This window comes from Girardinichthys multiradiatus, chromosome 22 (genome assembly GCF_021462225.1).
Source record: "Girardinichthys multiradiatus isolate DD_20200921_A chromosome 22, DD_fGirMul_XY1, whole genome shotgun sequence".
NCBI classification, from domain to species: domain Eukaryota; kingdom Metazoa; phylum Chordata; class Actinopteri; order Cyprinodontiformes; family Goodeidae; genus Girardinichthys; species Girardinichthys multiradiatus.
The window spans coordinates 42278662-42298682 of record NC_061814.1 but is presented as its reverse complement, the minus strand read 5'-3'; the positions used below and the strand labels follow the sequence as shown (position 1 = coordinate 42298682).

The 20021-nt window shown below is 38.7% G+C and overlaps 1 protein-coding gene across 1 annotated transcript in view; it reads right to left on the bottom strand.

Moving 5' to 3' along the window:
- plpp4 (phospholipid phosphatase 4) overlaps positions 1–20021 on the bottom strand; it is an 84445-nt gene that overhangs the window by 27658 nt on the left and 36766 nt on the right. Inside the window, exons 2-5 of the mRNA XM_047350844.1 lie at positions 15262–15370; positions 11039–11129; positions 3532–3595; positions 3259–3383 (exon numbers count right to left, since the gene is read on the bottom strand). Coding sequence (XP_047206800.1) covers positions 3259–3383; positions 3532–3595; positions 11039–11129; positions 15262–15370 — 389 coding nt within the window. The remainder of the gene's footprint in view (positions 1–3258; positions 3384–3531; positions 3596–11038; positions 11130–15261; positions 15371–20021) is intronic.

The window sequence follows — 20021 nt, the reverse complement described above, 5'->3', positions numbered from 1 at the left end:
GAGGTTCACTCTTCATCTTAAGCCAAGTTCACATTATAGATTAGTACTCAGTCGACAGTCAGTCCACATGGCATGTTGCTGTTAGTGTAAAAGGAGGTGAAGACTGGAGTCTGCAAAAATGAGAGGAGAACCGACCTGACCCGAACAAACACACTAACAAACGTTTATTTTTTTTGGCCAAATCTGAACGTTGTCAGGTAGTGTGAACTGATCATCAGCCCAACTGCAAACATGTGTGACATGCTGGAACATGACATCAGCTGTGAGACTTTTTAATTTCCCTTTTTATCTTGGAAGCTGTAACTATATAACATTTTCCAAAAGGCAAAACAACAGTGGAAATAACACAAACTATCAATTAACTTGCAATGAAGACAGAACATAGAGATCAAAAGGAAGCAACAAAGGGAGTGGAACAGATAAAGTCTGTCCAAATTCTCCTACAGGTGTAGTTATTTACTCTTCAAACTGTTGTCCTTGTGTGTTTGATGTGTCCAGTTGGTTTTAGTTGGTGTGATAAATCCTGTAATCAGTGATCTGTCAACAGAAGCAGCTTTTGATCCCCAGTCCTTCAGTAGTGAAACAAAAATCTTCTGAAACCTATCTCACTGTGAACTCAAAGTCTTATCAAAATCTGTGAAGGCTGTTAAAGTGTGTTCCCAGCATAACCTGAGTTTGAACTATATTGCAAAGAAGAACATTCTATACCCGATCCAAAAGACTGTAGTTGCAATTACAGTAAAAGGTGGTTCTAAAACGTATTGACCAAGGGAGCAGTATAAAAATACACACACACTATGGACTACTTTGTGTTGCTCAGTCACATAAAATCTCAAAAGGTGCATTGAAGTTTGAGGTTTTACTGTGACAAAGTACTGTGTTGTTCCTCTTTGGTATTTCTAATGGGAACCAGTGAGCACTTCAAAGCTTTTAATGCTTAAAGAGGGTGACAAGCATTAAACCTCAATTTGAAATCTGACTAAAACAGATTTAAAAATCAATCAAAAGTTTAAATGGGTAAGGTATCTAATCTCTGGGTGTGCTATTGTTACACAACAGTGGCATGTTTGATCTGATGGCTGCAGATTAAGGAAGCCACGTCCACACCGTGATGGTAAAATATTCTCAAAACATTACAAATCCTGCAGCAAAAGACAACTTTTTTATACTGTGTGTTCAACCTGATTGCTTTGGTATCTGTGGATGAGCATGTCGTGGAGCTGTAATAGCTATGTGAACAAAACAAACACTTCGATATAAATATCAATCTGTCACAGTATAGACATCACAACAGAGGAGATTTCTTTCTCTAAAGACGTATTTTCATTTTTCATAAGACCTAGAACAAAGGCAAATGTAATTTAACTGCCAGCACCATGTAGAGGTAGTTTTTACAAAGAGAAAAGGCTTCAAAGAAAAAATAAAAATCAATACATTTATTTTTGAGAGGCGCTAAAGAATCCAAAGATCTTTTGAAAAATGTTTTTCTTCAGTTGCCACTGTGCTAGAGATCTGATTGTTCTGATCAAACAATACTGTCATTATTCTTGATTCTGTTAAAGGCCACTGACCCAGAGGTCAGGATCCTGAGTTACTGCAGATGTTTTGGCAGATTTTGTGTCAACATTGTGTCCTTCTGTCCTTCCTCGAGAACGAGCTAATTCACATGTGCCAATTACTTTTCATGGTATATAAAACCCAAGCACCTAAGCATACAGAATGATTCTACAAATATTGGTGAAAGTTGTAGGGTTCACTCAGTGGGGTTAACAGATGTGCCGAGGTTAACAACTTTCTGCTTCTGGGTCTTTATGTATCTGATTCTTAGTTTGGCAGTTCCCAGGAGACGGGCACATGCTCGACTGCATTGTGTCAAAAGCTGCATTGCAGAGGAAATTATAGTGTGGGGTTGTTTTACAGGGGATGTGCTTGGCTGCTTACTTCCAATGAAAGAAACTCTTAATGTTTCAGCATATCAAGACAATTCAAAGTATTTCATGCTCCCACCTTGGTAGGATTAGTTAAGGGTTGTTCTCCTTCTGTTCCAACATGATGGCGCTCATGTGCCCAAAGCTTGAAGACATGTATGAGTTTGGTGTACAAGAATTTGAGGTGACTCGTCTGTTCAAAGTTGTGGCCTCAACTCGATAGAACACACTTACGATGAACAACGGAGACTTTGAGCCAAGGCTTCTTGTCCAGCATCAGTGTTCGACCTCACTAATGCTTCTCTAGAAGAATGTTGAAAAAGTACCATAAATACATTCCTAACCATTGTAGAAAGCCTTCCCAGAGCAGTTGAGACTATGTTAGCTGCAAATGGTGGGCGGACAACATATTAATCCCTTTGAATTAAGAATGGGATAGATATGTGTGTGAAAGCAGAGAAGTGAACACCTCTGGTTATATAATATATATTTGTCAGATTTGTAATATAGGTTTAGTTCAAGGTTAGTTCAGAAATGAATGGAGCTTGTTATGAAGACTGAGACCTTATTCTACAGCAAGCAGACTGTTTACAGACAACGTGCCTGTTAGCATGACTTTATTTGGAGATATTTTAGAGATTAGAGGGAGAAAATAAAGAAGATCAGTTTGAGTAGGGCTGTCCCAATCATCATGCTTTTATCCCTCATAATGATCCAGTTACTTAAGACCATACCTTCCAACAACATAAATATTTAAGTATTCTGAATTGGGAAATAATGATATTGTCAGATATTTACAGTTAAATCAAAATTTAAATGGAACCCGAAACACTGGATAAGAACATCTCCACTGTCCACAGCCCTGTGCACCATCTGCATGGACCATAGCAAACAAACCTTCCTCCAGTCATCTCCTTTACACCAAAATAAAACATGTGAATAATTTAGCAACATGCTGAGGTGGAAACAGCTTGCTAGGCCCAACATTGCCAGCATTCCTCCCTGGTTTGTGCAGCTGAGCACAGCAGGAGGTCAGATGAAGGTGAAACACTGAGCATATTATCAACTGTCACATATGTCAAAAGTGAAATATGCTGGACTCATTTGTGACAAGCTTCCTCAGGGCCTTCATATTACATCTTTGGCAACGATAAAAAATATCTTGAGCACAATCAGTCAGCAAGTAGACATTTCTTATTAGGACAAAGCAACAAGCTCAAACTGATTGGAAAGCTGACACCATTTTAATAAGTTAGTGTGAGAGATCTGATATTTTTGCATATTGTTTTGCAGTTGCTGGCGGTGATTTGTGTCATCTCCTGATACTCACATGAGGAATGGCTGCTGGGGAAGCTCTTACGTCCTTCCAAGACCAACTCTGGCTCCCCGGTGCACAGCATCTTTGCATTCATTTGGCCGTCTGGGAAACAACGCTGGAAGTAGTCTGGCCTTGGTCTGAAAATTACACATAATTTTCATTTTGCACGGTGACTACAATCCATTGAAGAACAGCTACTACTTTAAGTCTCAAACATCTGTGATTAGAGACTAACTTCAAACTGAAAATCACTGACAGTGTCTTGAAATAGCTTGTTTAGCATACCTGCCAACAATCAGCTTGATAGTATTTGTGAAGACTCCATTCAAAGCAAGTGCCAGGGACACAGCTGAGGAAATAATAGAGACATATAAAAAGAAAGCTTACATTGTCTCATCATTGAAAGTGATGAAACAGATGAGGTTGACATTTCCAGCATGCACAGTGTTTCTGTAGTAAAATAATCCGTCTTAGTTTTAGTATGGTGGGTTCTGGTAGGTTTCGCACTTCTTGGTTTAATACAAAATACACCCACCAGTGAATCAGTCAATCACATTGCAGAACTCAATGCATTTACAGGTCCTTCTCAAAATATTAGCATATTGTGATAAAGTTCATTATTTTCTATAATGTAATGATGAAAATTTAACATTCATATATTTTAGATTCATTGCACACTAACTGAAATATTTCAGGTCTTTTATTGTCTTAATACAGATGATTTTGGCATACAGCTCATGAAAACCCAAAATTCCTATCTCACAAAATTAGCATATTTCATCCGACCAATAAAATAAAAGTGTTTTTAATACAAAAAACGTCAACCTTCAAATAATCATGTACAGTTATGCACTCAATACTTGGTCGGGAATCCTTTTGCAGAAATGACTGCTTCAATGCGGCGTGGCATGGAGACAATCAGCCTGTGGCACTGCTGAGGTCTTATGGAGGCCCAGGATGCTTCGATAGCGGACTTTAGCTCATCCAGAGTGTTGGGTCTTGAGTCTCTCAACGTTCTCTTCACAATATCTCACAGATTCTCTATGGGGTTCAGGTCAGGAGAGTTGGCAGGCCAATTGAGGACAGTGATACCATGGTCAGTAAACCATTTACCAGTGGTTTTGGTACTGTGAGCAGGTGCCAGGTCATGCTGAAAAATGAAATCTTCATCTCCATAAAGCTTTTCAGCAGATGGAAGCATGAAGTGCTTCAAAATCTCCTGATAGCTAGCTGCATTGACCCTGCCCTTGATAAAACACAGTGGACCAACACCAGCAGCTGACACGGCACCCCAGACCATCACTGACTCTGGGTACTTGACACTGGACTTCTGGCATTTTGGCATTTCCTTCTCCCCAGTCTTCCTCCAGACTCTGGCACCTTGATTTCCGAATGACATGCAGAATTTGCTTTCATCCGAAAAAAGTACTTTGGACCACTGAGCAACAGTCCAGTGCTGCTTCTCTGTAGCCCAGGTCTGGGGAATGCGGCACCTGTAGCCCATTTCCTGCACACGCCTGTACACGGTGGCTCTGGATGTTTCTACTCCAGACTCAGTCCACTGCTTCTGCAGGTCCCCCAAGGTTTTCTGCCACACCTTTTCCTTCCCACAGACTTCCCACGAGGTGCCTTGATACAGCACTCTGGGAACAGCCTATTCGTTCAGAAATTTCTTTCTGTGTCTTACCCTCTTGCTTGAGGGTGTCAATAGTGGCCTTCTGGACAGCAGTCATGTCGGCAGTCTTACCCATGATTGGGGTTTTGAGTGATGAACCAGGCTGGGAGTTTTAAAGGCCTCAGGAATCTTTTGCAGGTGTTTAGAGTTAACTCCTTGATTCAGATGATTAGGTTCATAGCTCGTTTAGAGACCCTTTTAATGATATGCTAATTTTGTGAGATAGGAATTTTGGGTTTTCATGAGCTGTATGCCAAAATCATCCGTATTAAAACAATAAAAGACCTGAAATATTTCAGTTAGTGTGCAATTAATCTAAAATATATGAATATTAAATTTTCATCATTACATTATAGAAAATAATGAACTTTATCACAATATGCTAATTTTTTGAGAAGGACCTGTAGTTATCTAGACGTGGTGAAGCCAACTTGCCAGCCTGAGTTTTGTTGTTGACCTTGTCCATCCCTTAATGGTCACAGTGTATCCATTTTCTGATAGCTACATCCACCAGAAAAAAGCTCAAGTAATCTCAAACTGGTTACTTGGGCATTAAGTCTAATGGCCTCCACAGTCTCTAGATCTCAACCAATCATATTGCGAGGTTAGGTATTTGCTGGCAATACTAAATGGCCGGTACATCTGAGGAAGGAGGTAAATGAAGGAGGAAACAACCAGGCATTTTTACCTACACAAATCAGCGCGCAACTGAAAATGGGAGGGCTTGATTTTTTTCTCATTGCTCTTATATCCTGAAGACAATAAATGTAGTTTTGTCATGACATCAGGATATTTGTGTTGTTTTTCTTGTTTTGTAATAAATTGCTTGCCTCACTGGTGATAATGACTTTGAGGAATTGTATCACTCTGTGTTTGAGGTCGTGTGTGATCTTCACCCTGTATAGCTCTACATACAATTTCTCACCCTTTCAGGGCTTTGCAGTAAATCTAGCATGATTTTTCATCCAGTCCTCACCAGATCATCAAGTCTTATCACTCTTCTATGGAGCATGGACCTCAGTCTCTTGCCAGGGATGTTTATCTTCTTGATGTCTGTTCAAAGTAATCTTGTCTCTCTGTACAACAGATCTCCATTGAAGGCAGACTGCTCTGCATCTTCTGACTCCAAGCGGTGTGAGCTATCTTTACTTCAAATTCAGTTCAGAGTACATTCATGGTAAAAAGAAAGTACACCCTCTCTTAATTCTTGGGTTTACGTTTTAAACAAAGCTGATATTAAAAAACAGTGCGTAATATACTGAATAACCTTTGCTGCCTCCATGAAATTTAAGATGCACAATTGCAGCCAGGTGCATCTATGCATTGTATTTGATTAATTATTAATTAACCAGTGTGACCAGCAGGTGTTTTGGCAGTTTACTTCTCTGAAGCATACAGGTGTGTCGTAACATGATGCCAAGAAGGAATGACACCATCAAACTGCTGCTTTCCATCAATCAGAGAGTGGTTTTCAGACTATTTCTAAACAATATGACATCGATCATTACACACAGAGAACATTCCTCACAAGATGAAAATGTTTAACAGAGTTGCCAATCTTCCCAGAAGTGTGTCCCTACAAAGTGACACCAAGATAGGACTGCCCAATACTACAAATTCTACTGAATCTAAGGTCTCCATTTCAGGCTGCACAGCCCTCAGTAAGCTTAGAAAAGCATATATTGAAAGATGCCAGAATAAAACCTCTTCTCTTTAAAAAGAATATGAGAGCACAACATCTGACTAATCCACTTGTGGGTAAATGTCTCTTGGACAGATAGAAATGTTTGAACAAAAACTGCAGGACATTGTTTGGTGAAAACCAAACACAAATATCAGTTCAAACTGACCATAACAACTGCTGAGCAGGGTGGTGAAGGGTTGATAGTATGACCTTGATTAGCAGCCACAGTCCTGGGCCCCTTGCTGTCAGTGGGTCAATCATGAACTCCTCTATTTACAAAAGCATTCTTGAGTCAAAAGGCCATTTGTCTAAGAGTAAGTCATGAAGCTACAGTCAGCTAAAATTCCCCCAGAAAACCAGTGGGGTCTTTGCTAAAAAAGGTGGTTCTACAAGGTATTGAATCATTAGGTGAATAATGTTCCCAAATAGCAGAGTTTAGCTGTGACTCGTCTCTGTTGTGTTGTCACTTTTTAAAGTGCCACAGAACGTTGCATTACGCAGGATTTTGTACTGTTGCTTACAATAAAGCAGCAGAATTTAGTGTTTACAGAAGCTGACTCTAGATATTTTACCTGGCATTTATAACAAGCTACACATTTTACCTTTGCAGTATTTAGAAAGTTTCTTTTCTGCACCTACTCTTGGAAAATGGCAAATAAGAAAGTAGGGGAGTCAAAATGCTCAGATGCTTTAAAGCACAACAGACCAGCAGGTCAAACTGGATGCACTTTGTAATTTTATGTATTGCTGTTGGTACTGCATCCTGCATTATACAAATCATAAAATCTTTATATAAGTCATTTTAAACATGGATTTGAAAGCCAAATAAAGCACTAGGCAAGTAAAGCATTAGTCATGCACAAAGTGTTTGTTATTATCACTATTCATGCAGATTAACAGGGAGAAAACATTGAGGGAATGTCCTTACAAGAGCAGCGAAAGAAAGATTGCCACAGGCAAAATCTTACTGTGAAAGAAATAAATGCCTCATTGTGATGGGAAACAGGAAGCACTAAGGTTGGCCGGCAGGTCGGCACTGAACTGAAACTGAATGTGCACTTAATTATCTATAAAGAATACCACTGGTCCTCATGATTGGAAAAGAGTACCTGCCCTTATAGGTCAATCCCAGTCGACAGCAGTGGAGTGAAGTTCATCCTGCATTGCCAGGTTTTAAATCTATTGTCTTCCTGAGCCGCCAAGTAATCCAAGTGTCAATATTATTTTTCTGCTTGTTAATTTTAGCAAACCTACCATGTTTAATGGTATTTGTTTTAGATTTATTCTACTTGTCTCTTACTCCACCATCTTTCTTGAACATATTAAACCGTTTATTACTTCCTATTGGTAGGTAATGTATTAAGGAAATTTTGCTGGACCAAGCTAAAGGTAGTTTTGATTAACCTGACACATAACTTTGTTTCTTTTATGATTCCAAGCCTGTGGATGTGTTATTGGAATGGTCCATTTGTAATGCTGTACATGGACACATTCCTAAAACTGTTTGACAGTCTGTGAATTTTGATTTCCCTTGAAAATTAAAAAACACATACTTGTTGAATGGTCTTCAACTAAAATGTTTCCTTTTTGATCGCTTTATGGTTACAAGGATTTTTATCCATCCATCCATCCATCCATCCATCCATCTTTTGTTTCACTGGAAAACATTGCATAATGTGCAGCAGTGTGCATTGTTTTTTTATTTTTTCCTTTTTATCATTATCTTTGCAATTCCAGTAACATTTAAGGTTTGCAGATAACTGACATATATTTTTAAGATGTTTCATGCACACAGCCTACAGGTGAGGCTGTTGAGGGGCAACACACTTCTCAGTAGCATTTGGGATTGACGTGACATTCTTCTCTGCAGCATTTAGGACAAAGGCTGCTAATCCTTCACCTTCACACTGCATACGCCATCTGTGCTGAACTTAGTGTAGAACCTTTGCTTCTCTGGCTTGCAAGTAGGTGGAAAGGTCAGAAAAATGTTTTCAGGCATCTGATCTGAATGCATCTGGGTAGGGCTGCATGATATTATAAAATCATGTGATGGCAATAATATTGTAGTGTTGACATCATTTTTGATAAGCACTCAGTTTCCTCCCTCCTATCTAGCTCATCTGTGCTTCAGCACTGACTGTTACTTTTTGCTTTATGCTGAGTCGGTCCCCCTCTGCTGCCAAAACATCCCTGACAAATTAGCATGGACTCCAGCATGGACTCCAGGTGTGCTGTGATCCGGCACAAAGATTTTTGCAGCAGATCCTTTAAGTCCTGTACGTTTTGAGGTGAGCCTTCCATTTTTTGAACATGTTTATCCAGCTACATTAAACAGATGCTAACATGGATTGAGATTTGGAGAATTTGAAGGTCAATTCACTCATTGTTATGCTCCTCAAACAACTCAATTTTTGCTCTGTAGCAGTGTGTATTATTCTGATTAAATGTGCCACTGACATCAGGGAATATTGTGACCATGTAAGAGGAGACATTGTGTCCAATGCCTAGGTATGCGGTAAATGTGAAAGAAACATCCACATGGACAGCAGGACCCACATTTTTCTAGCAGAACATTTCCTGAAGCATTACACTGCCTCTGTCGACTTGCATTCTTCCTTTGTGCATCCCGGTGCCTTGTGTTCCAGTGTACTACGTGGATCTGGCCATCCATGGGTTGTAAAAGGAAACATAATTCATCAGAATAGACCATTTTATTCCATTGTTGTCCAGTTCTTATGTTCATGAGCCCATTTCTGGCTTTTTCAGCAGTGGAAAGGCATCAGTATGGTCAACCTGATTGGTCTGTATAGCTGTACAAAACACATGTTGACATACTGTGTATTCTGACATATTTCTATCAGAGGTATTATGAACTTTTTCTGCAATTTGAGCTACAGTAGCGAGTCTGTTGGATCAGACAAGATAGACCAGCATTATCTCATTGTGTGCATTAGTGAGCCGTGGTCACTCATGACCCTCCTGCTTGTTCCCCATAGTTCCTTCTATGGACCAGATGTTCTGACCCTATCCTCTAGCCATAAAGATTTAATCCTCAGAAAACCTGCTCAAATCCGTACAATTGTCCATTTTTCCTAACACAACAACTAAATTTAATAGTATGGCTGCATGCTCTGTGATCTCACACTCTGATGATGATAAATTGTGTTTCAACTTCAAAATCACAACAGTAGGAAGCTCTACAGATTCATCTATGAGTTATTCTCAATGTGTAGTCGTGTGGGAAATATGACCCTCAGATGGTTTCATTATATTCTGACTCAGAGATAATCGCGTAGTTAAGCAGCATGACTTCTGAAATGATAAAAGAACTTATCAAAACGTTTTCCTTTGCACCCCACATTAGAATACAGAGTGTATATAAAAGAAGAATGCAATACCGTATATCAGCAAACATAAGTACTCATTTGAATTCCGGTAAAAAGAATAAACTTACAAAGCACTATCCATTCAAACCTAATTATGTCCTAAAATCTGATTTGTGTCTCTGAACTAGAAACCCCTACAGGACACCTTTCAAGCCAAAACATTTTGAAGAATAATGAGACAGCTACATTTTCTCACTTGAAAAACGGATGTCTATCGGTGTGTAAAAATAACAACAAAACAAAAACAACTTATAACAATTCATTTCAGATTTTTCTGTCTCATTATAGTAATATTTGTTTAATGCCTTCCTTAAAACTCAGATCCTACTGAAACCTGTCAAACATACAGTATAATCCTCCTGACTTTAATTGTAATTTTTCCCTTGAGTTCCAGTGGCTTGTCGAAGGCCTTCTCTGCAGGCGGTTAGGGGCTTGTTAAATTCTCCACTGCAATGCAATCCCTGCAGCACCGAGCCACTCTCTTTCCACCTGATTTGTCGCTGTGTCTCTTTAATTGGATTTGTGTTAAACTTTCTTAATGCCTTTTCTAGCTCTCAACCTCAAGGGAAAGTAGCAGCAAAAAACTGTGTTAGTGAAACCATTGGATCCTGATTAAGAATAAAGGAAATCACTTTAAATTCATAATTAGGAAATAGTTAGTTTTCACTGTAAATAATATCCTTAGTGGCACATTGACTGAAACAAGAGGTTACAGCATTTAAAGATTGACAACATTAAGCCAAATGAACTACTTATATTTGGCCAGTTTGCTTCAGGCAAAGGGAGGAAAAATATATGGAGCTGCAAGAAATTATAATAACAGAAATCTTTTTAATGTTGAGACATAAAACATTCTTATAAAGCCTGGGAAGAAACTTTCTGTATAATAGGCGAAACCATTGAAACTCCAAGGCTTTTAAATATCATTTAAATTTGGCAAGAATAGCATTTACAAAAAAAAAACTCTGGATAATGGAAATGTCAGATAAAATCTCATAATTTTCAGCAGCATAATTATGACAATTTAAAAGAAAAATCTCTGCGCACCTAAACAAGCCTCCTTGATCTCTGTCTTGTCGGTCCTCTGAATTATCTTCACCACGAATATCACTGCCAGTGGGGTAAGGAATGAAATTGCCTGTAAGGAAATACATAAAACAAAAAAATGGTAGCAATTACACTGATATTAGAGATCCAGGGGATCTGTTTTACAGATTAACCATCAAAGCCCTTTTGCATTAACCTGTGACCTTAACCTATCAAACTAAAAAACCTAACAACCAATTTTATTGTTCACATGGGTCCTCCAGCCAGTACTGAGAGAATTTCTGTCTAACTTGAGATGAGATTTGAGCCCCCTTTAGCACAAAGGCAACACTTCTTGCAACATGATGTATATATTAATTTCAGATAAAACTGTTTTATATGTCTTCCCTAAGTAAAAAAATGATTTAGAAGTAGAGTACTCCAAATCTTGTGACATTAACGCAGACATTGCAATGTGCAGTGTGAGACAATTGGTTTCCATGGCTGGTTGCTTCCTTCATGGTGGGTTGGGGGATCTGAGGGAGTCTCTCCTGCTCAGTGCTAGGCAGCTTGCTGTTGGAGACTTGTGTAGGTGTCGGGCCACCAGAATGATCAGGTTTTGAGCATGGTCTGTACTAAGGATGAGGAAGCGGGTTGGGTTGTGGGGTTCTGCCTGAAGATGCTGCGGGCAACAGAAGCCAAGTCTATCTGCCCTTTGCTGCTCTAGGGCACTAGCTGTTACAAGCTTTCCACCCTTACCACCATTCTAACAATTTTGCAAATTCTGGTGACAAATGTGTGGACAAGCACCCACTCAACACAAACACACTTACGTCTACACACTCGCTCACACACATATATTATGTCTTTCTATCTATACAGGGACCTTGCATTGATTCCCATTAATTTGCCATTCATTCCTATGGCCTAACTATTCCTATGGCCAGGACACTCTAGGCAGGAGGTCAATGATCGACTTTGTTGTCGTGTCATCAGACCTTCGGCTGCATGTTTTGGACACTCGGGTGAAGAGAGGGGCTGAGCTGTCCACTGATCACCACATGGTGGTGAGTTGGATCTGCTGGAAGAGGAGAAAGCCGGACACAGACTTGGCAGGCCCAAGTGCATAGTGAGGGTCTGCCAGGAACGTCTGGCAGAGGCCTCGGCCAGGGATCTGGGAGACATAGAGTCCGAATGGACCATGTTCTCCACATCTATTGTCGATGCTGCTGCCCGTAGCTGCGGCTGTAAGGTCTGCAAATCCCGGATACAAGCGGCTGAAACGAGCTTCCTCCGTAGGGTGGCCGGGCACTCCCTTAGAGATAGGGTGAGGAGCTCAGCCATCAGGGAGGGGCTCGGAGTAGACATCTTGTAATGATGTTTTGACCCACTTCACTCACTGGTCGGTTCTAAATATTGTGAAAAGATGCAAAAACTAGATCCTAATAGATGGTCTCCCTTTTCCTTATGTAGAAAGTGTTCTATATACTAAACTGTCATTTCTGTCAGCTTGTCATTTCTGTCAGCTTGAAACGACTTCCTGTCACTGGCCCTCCAGCTGTTTAGCACATATAAGGTAAGTCATGTTTGAGGAGTCCTAGGGTGAACGAAGACCCAGTCACTCAAATTCTAACAGTCAACAAAGAGGTGAGTTAAATAAGCAGTTGTGCTGATTGATGCCTTGTATGTTTTTCATTAGTATTTTTTTCATTTTCACACAATATCATTTAAAATCCAATATAACCCGATGGCCTCATTACAAGAAAGGTCAAATATATCAAACATCACATGAAAATACACATTCTGACCTGAATGATGAATGAAAGAAAACTGTTGAGATCCACGAAACTGAAAACATATTCAAGTCGAGTTGCCTGTAGGCATTTTAGTTAGCAGATACAAATTCACTTCACTGGGGAAAATGTAGAACCTGCCTAAAACTAAACATTACATGCAATGCCCCGTATTATTAGCACAAAGAAGATATTTGAAACTAAAACTGCATTTATACCATTGCCTTTAAAATACGGAATAAAGGAATCTGGGAATTCCTAGTTCCCAGATCCACATTCTATTTTAAGTTTTTAAAGTGCAGTTACCAAGTAGACATATCAACTAATTTATTAATTACGCATGACTTCAAACGCAAGAGGCTCTGAAAGCAAACAACTCGTTGGACAGTGATTATAATTTTACGTAGGATGTGTGCAGGAGATGCTGTATTTCAATATGTCAGAAGGCTCCCTTGTTTGTTAAAATATGAGACAGTTTCTTACAAGCCTCGTGAACTATTTATCAAAGAAGCAGCCAAGAGGGCTAAGAAAACTCTAGAGGAGCTGCCAAGATCAATAACTGAGGAAGAATAACATGTTGGACAATATGTGGAAACAGGTGTTTAGGACGGATGAGACCAGAATTGGACTTTTCGGGCAACGAAATGTTGTGTCGTGGAAAACTAACACAGCACATGACCTTTAACCAACCATTCAAGCTGTGAAACATGGTGGTGGTAGCATCATACTGTGGGGATGCTTTTCTTCAATATGGACAGCAATACTGGCCACAGCTGAGATGGATAGGGCTAAATACAGAGCAATCCAGAAAAAAAAAACTTGTTTGAGTAATCAAATATTTTATTTGAGGTTCACAACCAAAAGACGTGATGCTATGATTGCTAAAGGTGGTTCAACAAAATATTGCTGCTTTGAACATACACTCACCGGCCACTTTATTAGGTACACCTGTCCAACTGCTCGTTAACGCAAATTTCTAATCAGCCAATCACATGGCAGCAACTCAATGCATTTAGGCATGTAGACATGGTCAAGATGATCTGCTGCAGTTCAAACTGAGCATCAGAATGGGGAAGAAAGGTGATTTAAGTGACTTTGAACGTGGCATGGTTGTTGATGCTGGAAAACTGCTGATCTACTGGGATTTTCACACACTACCATCTCTAGGGTTTACAGAGAATGGTCCGAAAAAGAGAAAATACCAGTGAGCGGCGGTTCTGTGGGCTCAAATGCCTTGTTGATACCAGAGGTCAGAGGAGAATGGCCAGACTGGTTCAAGCTAATAGAAAAGCAACAGTAAATAACCACTCGTTACAACCAAGGCATGCAGAAGAGCATCTCTGAACACTCAACACGTCGAACCTTGAGGCGGATGGGCTACAGCAGCAGAAGACCACACCGGGTGCCACTCCTGTCAGCTAAGAACAGGAAACTGAGGCTACAATTCGCACAGGCTCACCAAAATTGGACAATAGAAGATTGGAAAAATGCTGCCTGGTCTGATGAGTCTCGATTTCTGCTGCGACATTCAGTTGGTAGGGTCAGAATTTGGGGTCAACATGAAAGCATGGATCCATCCTGTCTTGTATCAATGGTTCAGGCTGGTGTTGGTGGTGTAATGGTGTGGAGGATATTTTCTTGGCACACTTTGGCCCAACTGAGCATCGTGTCAACACCACAGGCTATCTGAGTATTGTTGCTGACCATGTCCATCCCTTTATGACCACAGTTTACCCATCTTCTGATGGTTACTTCCAGCAGGATAACGCACCATGTCATAAAGCACGAATCATCTCAGACTGGTTTCTTGAACATGACAATGAGTTCGCTGTACTCAAATGGCCTCCACAGTCACCAGATCTCAGGTGCTGCTGACATCATGCTGCAGTGAGTCATTCAGCATATTAGCACATTCTCAATGGGAAACTGCATTAATACTTTCATCAATAGTAACAACAATAATGTGGGAATAGTTATTTTATTGTATGTGTGTCAACATGAAACAAACTCTTGGAATAAATTAAGTCCTTGAGCACCAATATGACAAATATGTCTGAGTGTTAATAAATCCACTCATTAGAAAGTTAAAGTGTTATATCTTAAAATTCACAAAAAAAACTACTATTTCTTTTTAAATTTGTATTTTTGGAGTTAGAAGCATTTTCCAATGACAGAAATCATGAATTTGCAAAAATTAACAGAACCTTTATGCTGACAGCAGTTTATTTAACTTGTTTAGGCTTTAAAGTAAGTAAGTGGAAATTGCTGTTTGAGCCCATACTGCATCAGTAAGAGCTTATAATAATAGTAATTGATGCCCTTCTCAATATGGTTTGTCATCTAAACATTTCAAACAAAACTGTAGCTGCAATTAAAACAGTATTTCTGATATGGATATGAATGTTAAAGATAGTAACGAGAGGCATGAACATTTAAACATAAAGTACTTACAAACATAACTCTTTTAGGAATGTGGTCTGACTCAACCAGAGGATTCCTGTAGAGCCAAAGCTCCTCCGGTTGGATAACTCTCTCAAAGGGCTCTAGGAACTCTGTGAACCTATAAAAAGCAACAGAAAACAAGAGAAAATTTAAAGGTTTGGTTTTTAGTTACACAAAAATCCCTTTGAGAGATAATTCTGGTTAGATTCAGTTGTACACAGAAAGGAGTATTTTTGTTATTTCCAAGTACAGCTTTAGGACTCTACCTGACATCCCTTTTAGGGCTGTCTCACACACTTGGAGCGTGTAAGAATAAATTAGTATGCAGTTGCTTCCTCCATCCCTCCCTGGCCCCTCGGTGGTCTGTCCGACACAACCTTGTTCGTTGTCATTTTAACAAGGTCTTTTGTCGCTATAGTATAAAACTGTTCAATACCCTGCTCTGCTGTGAAAGGAGTTTCAAGATAACTCTAAGGACTTCAACACAAAAGGCACTGAATATTCTGAATAGTGTAATTTAATGAGTTTACTTCCTCAATGATGCAAACATTAGAAGGCATGTTGAATCTATGGGTGGAATTTATTCCTTCGTAGTGTCTTGTGAAGTCAAAAAGTCATAAAATGTTCAAACATTTATGAATAAAGGGCAATTATTGAAATTATATTATAATATAAGGCTCTTGCTAGTGACAAAAAGACATTTCTCATGAAATCTTTTGTCATACATTAAATCCTTAGCTGCTTATCGACAATACAGATAAGGATGTAGGGAGAATCTTTAGATTTTCTAATCATCATGCAGGAAGAGTAGGTGACATTTGTAAAAGTGAAGAAAGCGCACTCTTTCTCATCTGCAAAAAACAGTTTCTTGGAGACCCTTTATGCCCCAGTATTAAGAAATAACTGGAATCTTGGCTTCAAAAGAAGGAACAACCTAACCCTGAAGAACACGGACACAAGACAGGTCATGCCATTGGAATGATGATGGCTATAGGTGTAGAGGAGTCAGCAGGCAGACCATCAACGCAACTGGTGTTGATTTTTGTGAGCATGAAGTTTCTCATGTAATAAATGGTTTTATTTTGTTGAGGTTTTTACTTTTTGTCTATCCTCTCTCAGTATAAAACGTCTCTTAACATCCACAGATTCTTTATTATATTAACAAGATCTCTCCAAACATTTCTTCTACATGTTGATCCATGGTAATTAATTGCAGTAGCGACTTGTTTTTTTCTCAACGTCTAAGCCAAATGAATGACAAATTAAAAAGTTATATCTTGACTAATATTCTATTCCATAACTTGAAGTGACTTTTTAGGGCCAAACATATTTCTGTGGGGGAACTAACTGTTGACAGATCAACAGAGTTTGAGTTGAATACAGATTTGACAACCATTTTACTGTAGTGTGGTGAACCCCAACACATAATATGTGGACTGGTTTTTTGTAGAAAAGTAAAAATTTCTGCTTCCTAAATTTATATAAATAAGAACTGCCATATGAAGCAAGTAGAAACTGAAAACTGACAAATTGCCATACTCAGATTTTACAGAAGGCCTAACAGGTTGAAATTGTGTGAACTGAGATGAGTTTGGTTTTTAAAACTGGATTCGATTAACAAGTTTGAAAAGTAACTTGTATTTTTATTATTAGACAACTTTAAACAATCAAAATACAGAAATAGATTAATTTCAAAGAAAAAGTTATAATATTCAGCTATTTAGAATACCAAAAGCCAAAAACAGTCTAAAATACATGTTAACTTAATTATTTAAAACGTAAATTAAACTAGTTAGAATTTTATAAATACTCTCTATATATAAAAAGAACACACCACACATGGGTTTGCTGGCCACTGTCCAGATGAACTGCTTAAATACATCAGGAAAAGGTAATCAAGTCCTGTTATCCGAAACCTTCAGCCACACATCAACCTTTAGAGTTGCATTCTTGTCAAGATTCTCAGTTTGAATCCAATTGTGTAAAACAGATTAATAACGTGGGATAAATGGCCATACATTTTTTGCAACTCTCTCTAAAATGATTGTTCAACAAAATGTATTGTTTGTCCTCTCTAAAGTCCAGGAAAACCAATTATACGTGCTTAATCTCTCGCACACAAATGTAGAACAGCTCTTGCTGAGAGAAGTCAGCTTGACATGATAACAGGTTGTTGCTGCAAAGGAGCAGCCTAATCAGTTGATTTTAAACCTTGCTGAGCCCATGTTCCTGATTCACTTCAGCTGTGTTGCATTCACTGTATGAGGTGTACATTAAAATCACACCCTGTTAATGACACACCGTACACCTCAGGAAATAATCCCTTTTTCCAACTCTTTTCTGTCTTCAGCTGTCATGTTCAGGCATCAGTTGTTGGAAATGTTATTTTTGTCCCCAGGGACTAATGCAGGAAACTAAGCGCAGACAGATAAAGTCAGTCAGCTCAGACCCCAACCCTACTCTGTAAGGCTTATCTCACATCCAGCCCAACATCCTCATTAGTTTGAGGCACTCACTCCCCCAACATTTTATGTAGGTAAATCATTCTTATATGGGTGATGTTGGACTGCATGAAGTGTACTAACTTATTGATATTGACAAACATTACTTATTTGTTCTGTTGAATGGTATTAGCCGAAACAGAGCAATAATAAGCAAAGCAACCCTTCCCAGAACAACCCTCGAAGTTGACATGATGTTTTTCCCATGTGATCAACCGTTCCAGGTATGATACACCAGAAACAACAGGTAAACATTATAAGAAAAAATGTGTAACCTGAAAATAATGTTTTTTACACAGGAAAATCATCACAGCATTTCCAGAAAAATATTTCACATCTAGAAGGTTTTAACATGTTTTACATGTCATTACACATGATCGTTTTTTCATGTGAAACATGCAGTTAAATGTTCCACGTCAAACCTCACATGTTGGTACATGTGAGGTTTGACTTGTAAAACACATTTCTTTGTTATGTAACCATGTGATAAACTTTTCACATGTGGCATGCAGAGGGTATTGTCATGTGTTAATATACTATAATTTTCACACGTGAAGCCAGTCAGACACCATTTTACATGTGGAATGTTTTCTACGTGTTTCACATTTTATTACCCTATATAACTACCACATGTGAAACATGTGCATTTACATGTTACTACAATATATACACATGTGAAATACATTTCAGAAAACACTTCAGATACGTTACTACACAGAGCCTTCCACATGTGCAATCTAACACTAAAATGTTTATGAATTCTGTTTTAAAATGACATAAAGCAGACAGACACATATAAGACAGTAGTGGTGAAATAGCTGTCAAATTATATTCCCCAGTTAAAAATAGTTTTGAAGAAATATATGGTGACTGACAAGATTTTAAAGTTACCAGTTCACCAAGGAAGGCTGGTCTGTTCAGGAGTCTTAGATGCTGTGATCCACAGTGGGGATTGCCTCATGTTAATGTAAGAGTTATCATGCAGGATGGCTGCTCCGTGGGAAAAGTAGTTTTCTGGTGATGAGCCTGTTGTGATTTTGACATCAGCATGAATGCGTAAGCTTTTTTGAGAGTGACTGTGTGAATAACAATCAAATTCAGATAGTTAATGTACTGGATGGTTAATATGACTAGAAAAGCACTTTATATGTTCAGGCCATTGTATTATTTATGGATTTAAATTGGGCCTCACAAGTAATAATAGTGGTTCCTCCATCAAATGTTCCAAAAACACTTTTTCAATCGTGTAAAATAAGTTTTCATGTGTCTCACGTGTGATTATAACATGTGAAATATCACATGTCCAAATGTGATTGTGATTATTATGCATCTGAAATATATGTTTTATCAAATATAACATAACAATGAAATCCATCTGGACTGACATATTAGCTATTTTCAGCAACAGATAACATTGAATACCTTCGTGTTTACTGTCCTTACAAAATATTTTATTATTTGACATGAATAATCACTCTCATAAGCTCAAAATAAAATTCCTTCCTGCAAAACATTCCTTCATTTTGCTTTTTGATTATTTGTGTCAAATAAGTTCAAGTAGCAGATATCTCCTTTTCCAGTCATAAACTTTGGTGAAATGACAATTTCCAATATGGCTGAGGAACATTTTAAGGTTCCAGGCTCCAATCTTTATTGCTAGATTACAAGACACCTTTAATATTTCTAACTGTGCTTCCAAAGTTAAAATGTGTGCTTGTTAATGCCTCTGCTTCTACTGAAATGAAACTGAAAGGCAGAAAGAAATGCATCTGTTAACGGAGGTAACAGAAGAGTTATTTTGTCTGTGTGATGAAAGCAGGAAAAATGTTGATTGCAGTTACATTAGTAGAGTCTGTAGAGGTGATAAGATACACAGCATGTGTGTCAATTCATCCTGCTGGGAAATAATTCTAATCACAGAGATCCAAAAAGAGAGACAGAAAGGGTGGATCATGGAGGCAGGCTGTGTTTAGATGCAGCAAATTGATCCATTCAGATGGAGGTTAGGGGTTTTATGGCTTTTGTTTATGATATATTTGTTATTAAATTTGTTCCTATACGTTGTGTAAACAGAATGCAGTGAAAACCAATATTACATTAAGCCTTATACCCAGAGAAGAGCACAACTAAAGGTAACAGAGCGGTGATAAAAGCTACTGCAGCATGAAAGTCCATTGCAGGGAGCGTAAAATCTGCTTCCCCTCAAATGCAGACCAATTAGCCTAGTTGAGACCACTGGTCACTTACTGGTAGTTTATGTTGACTCTA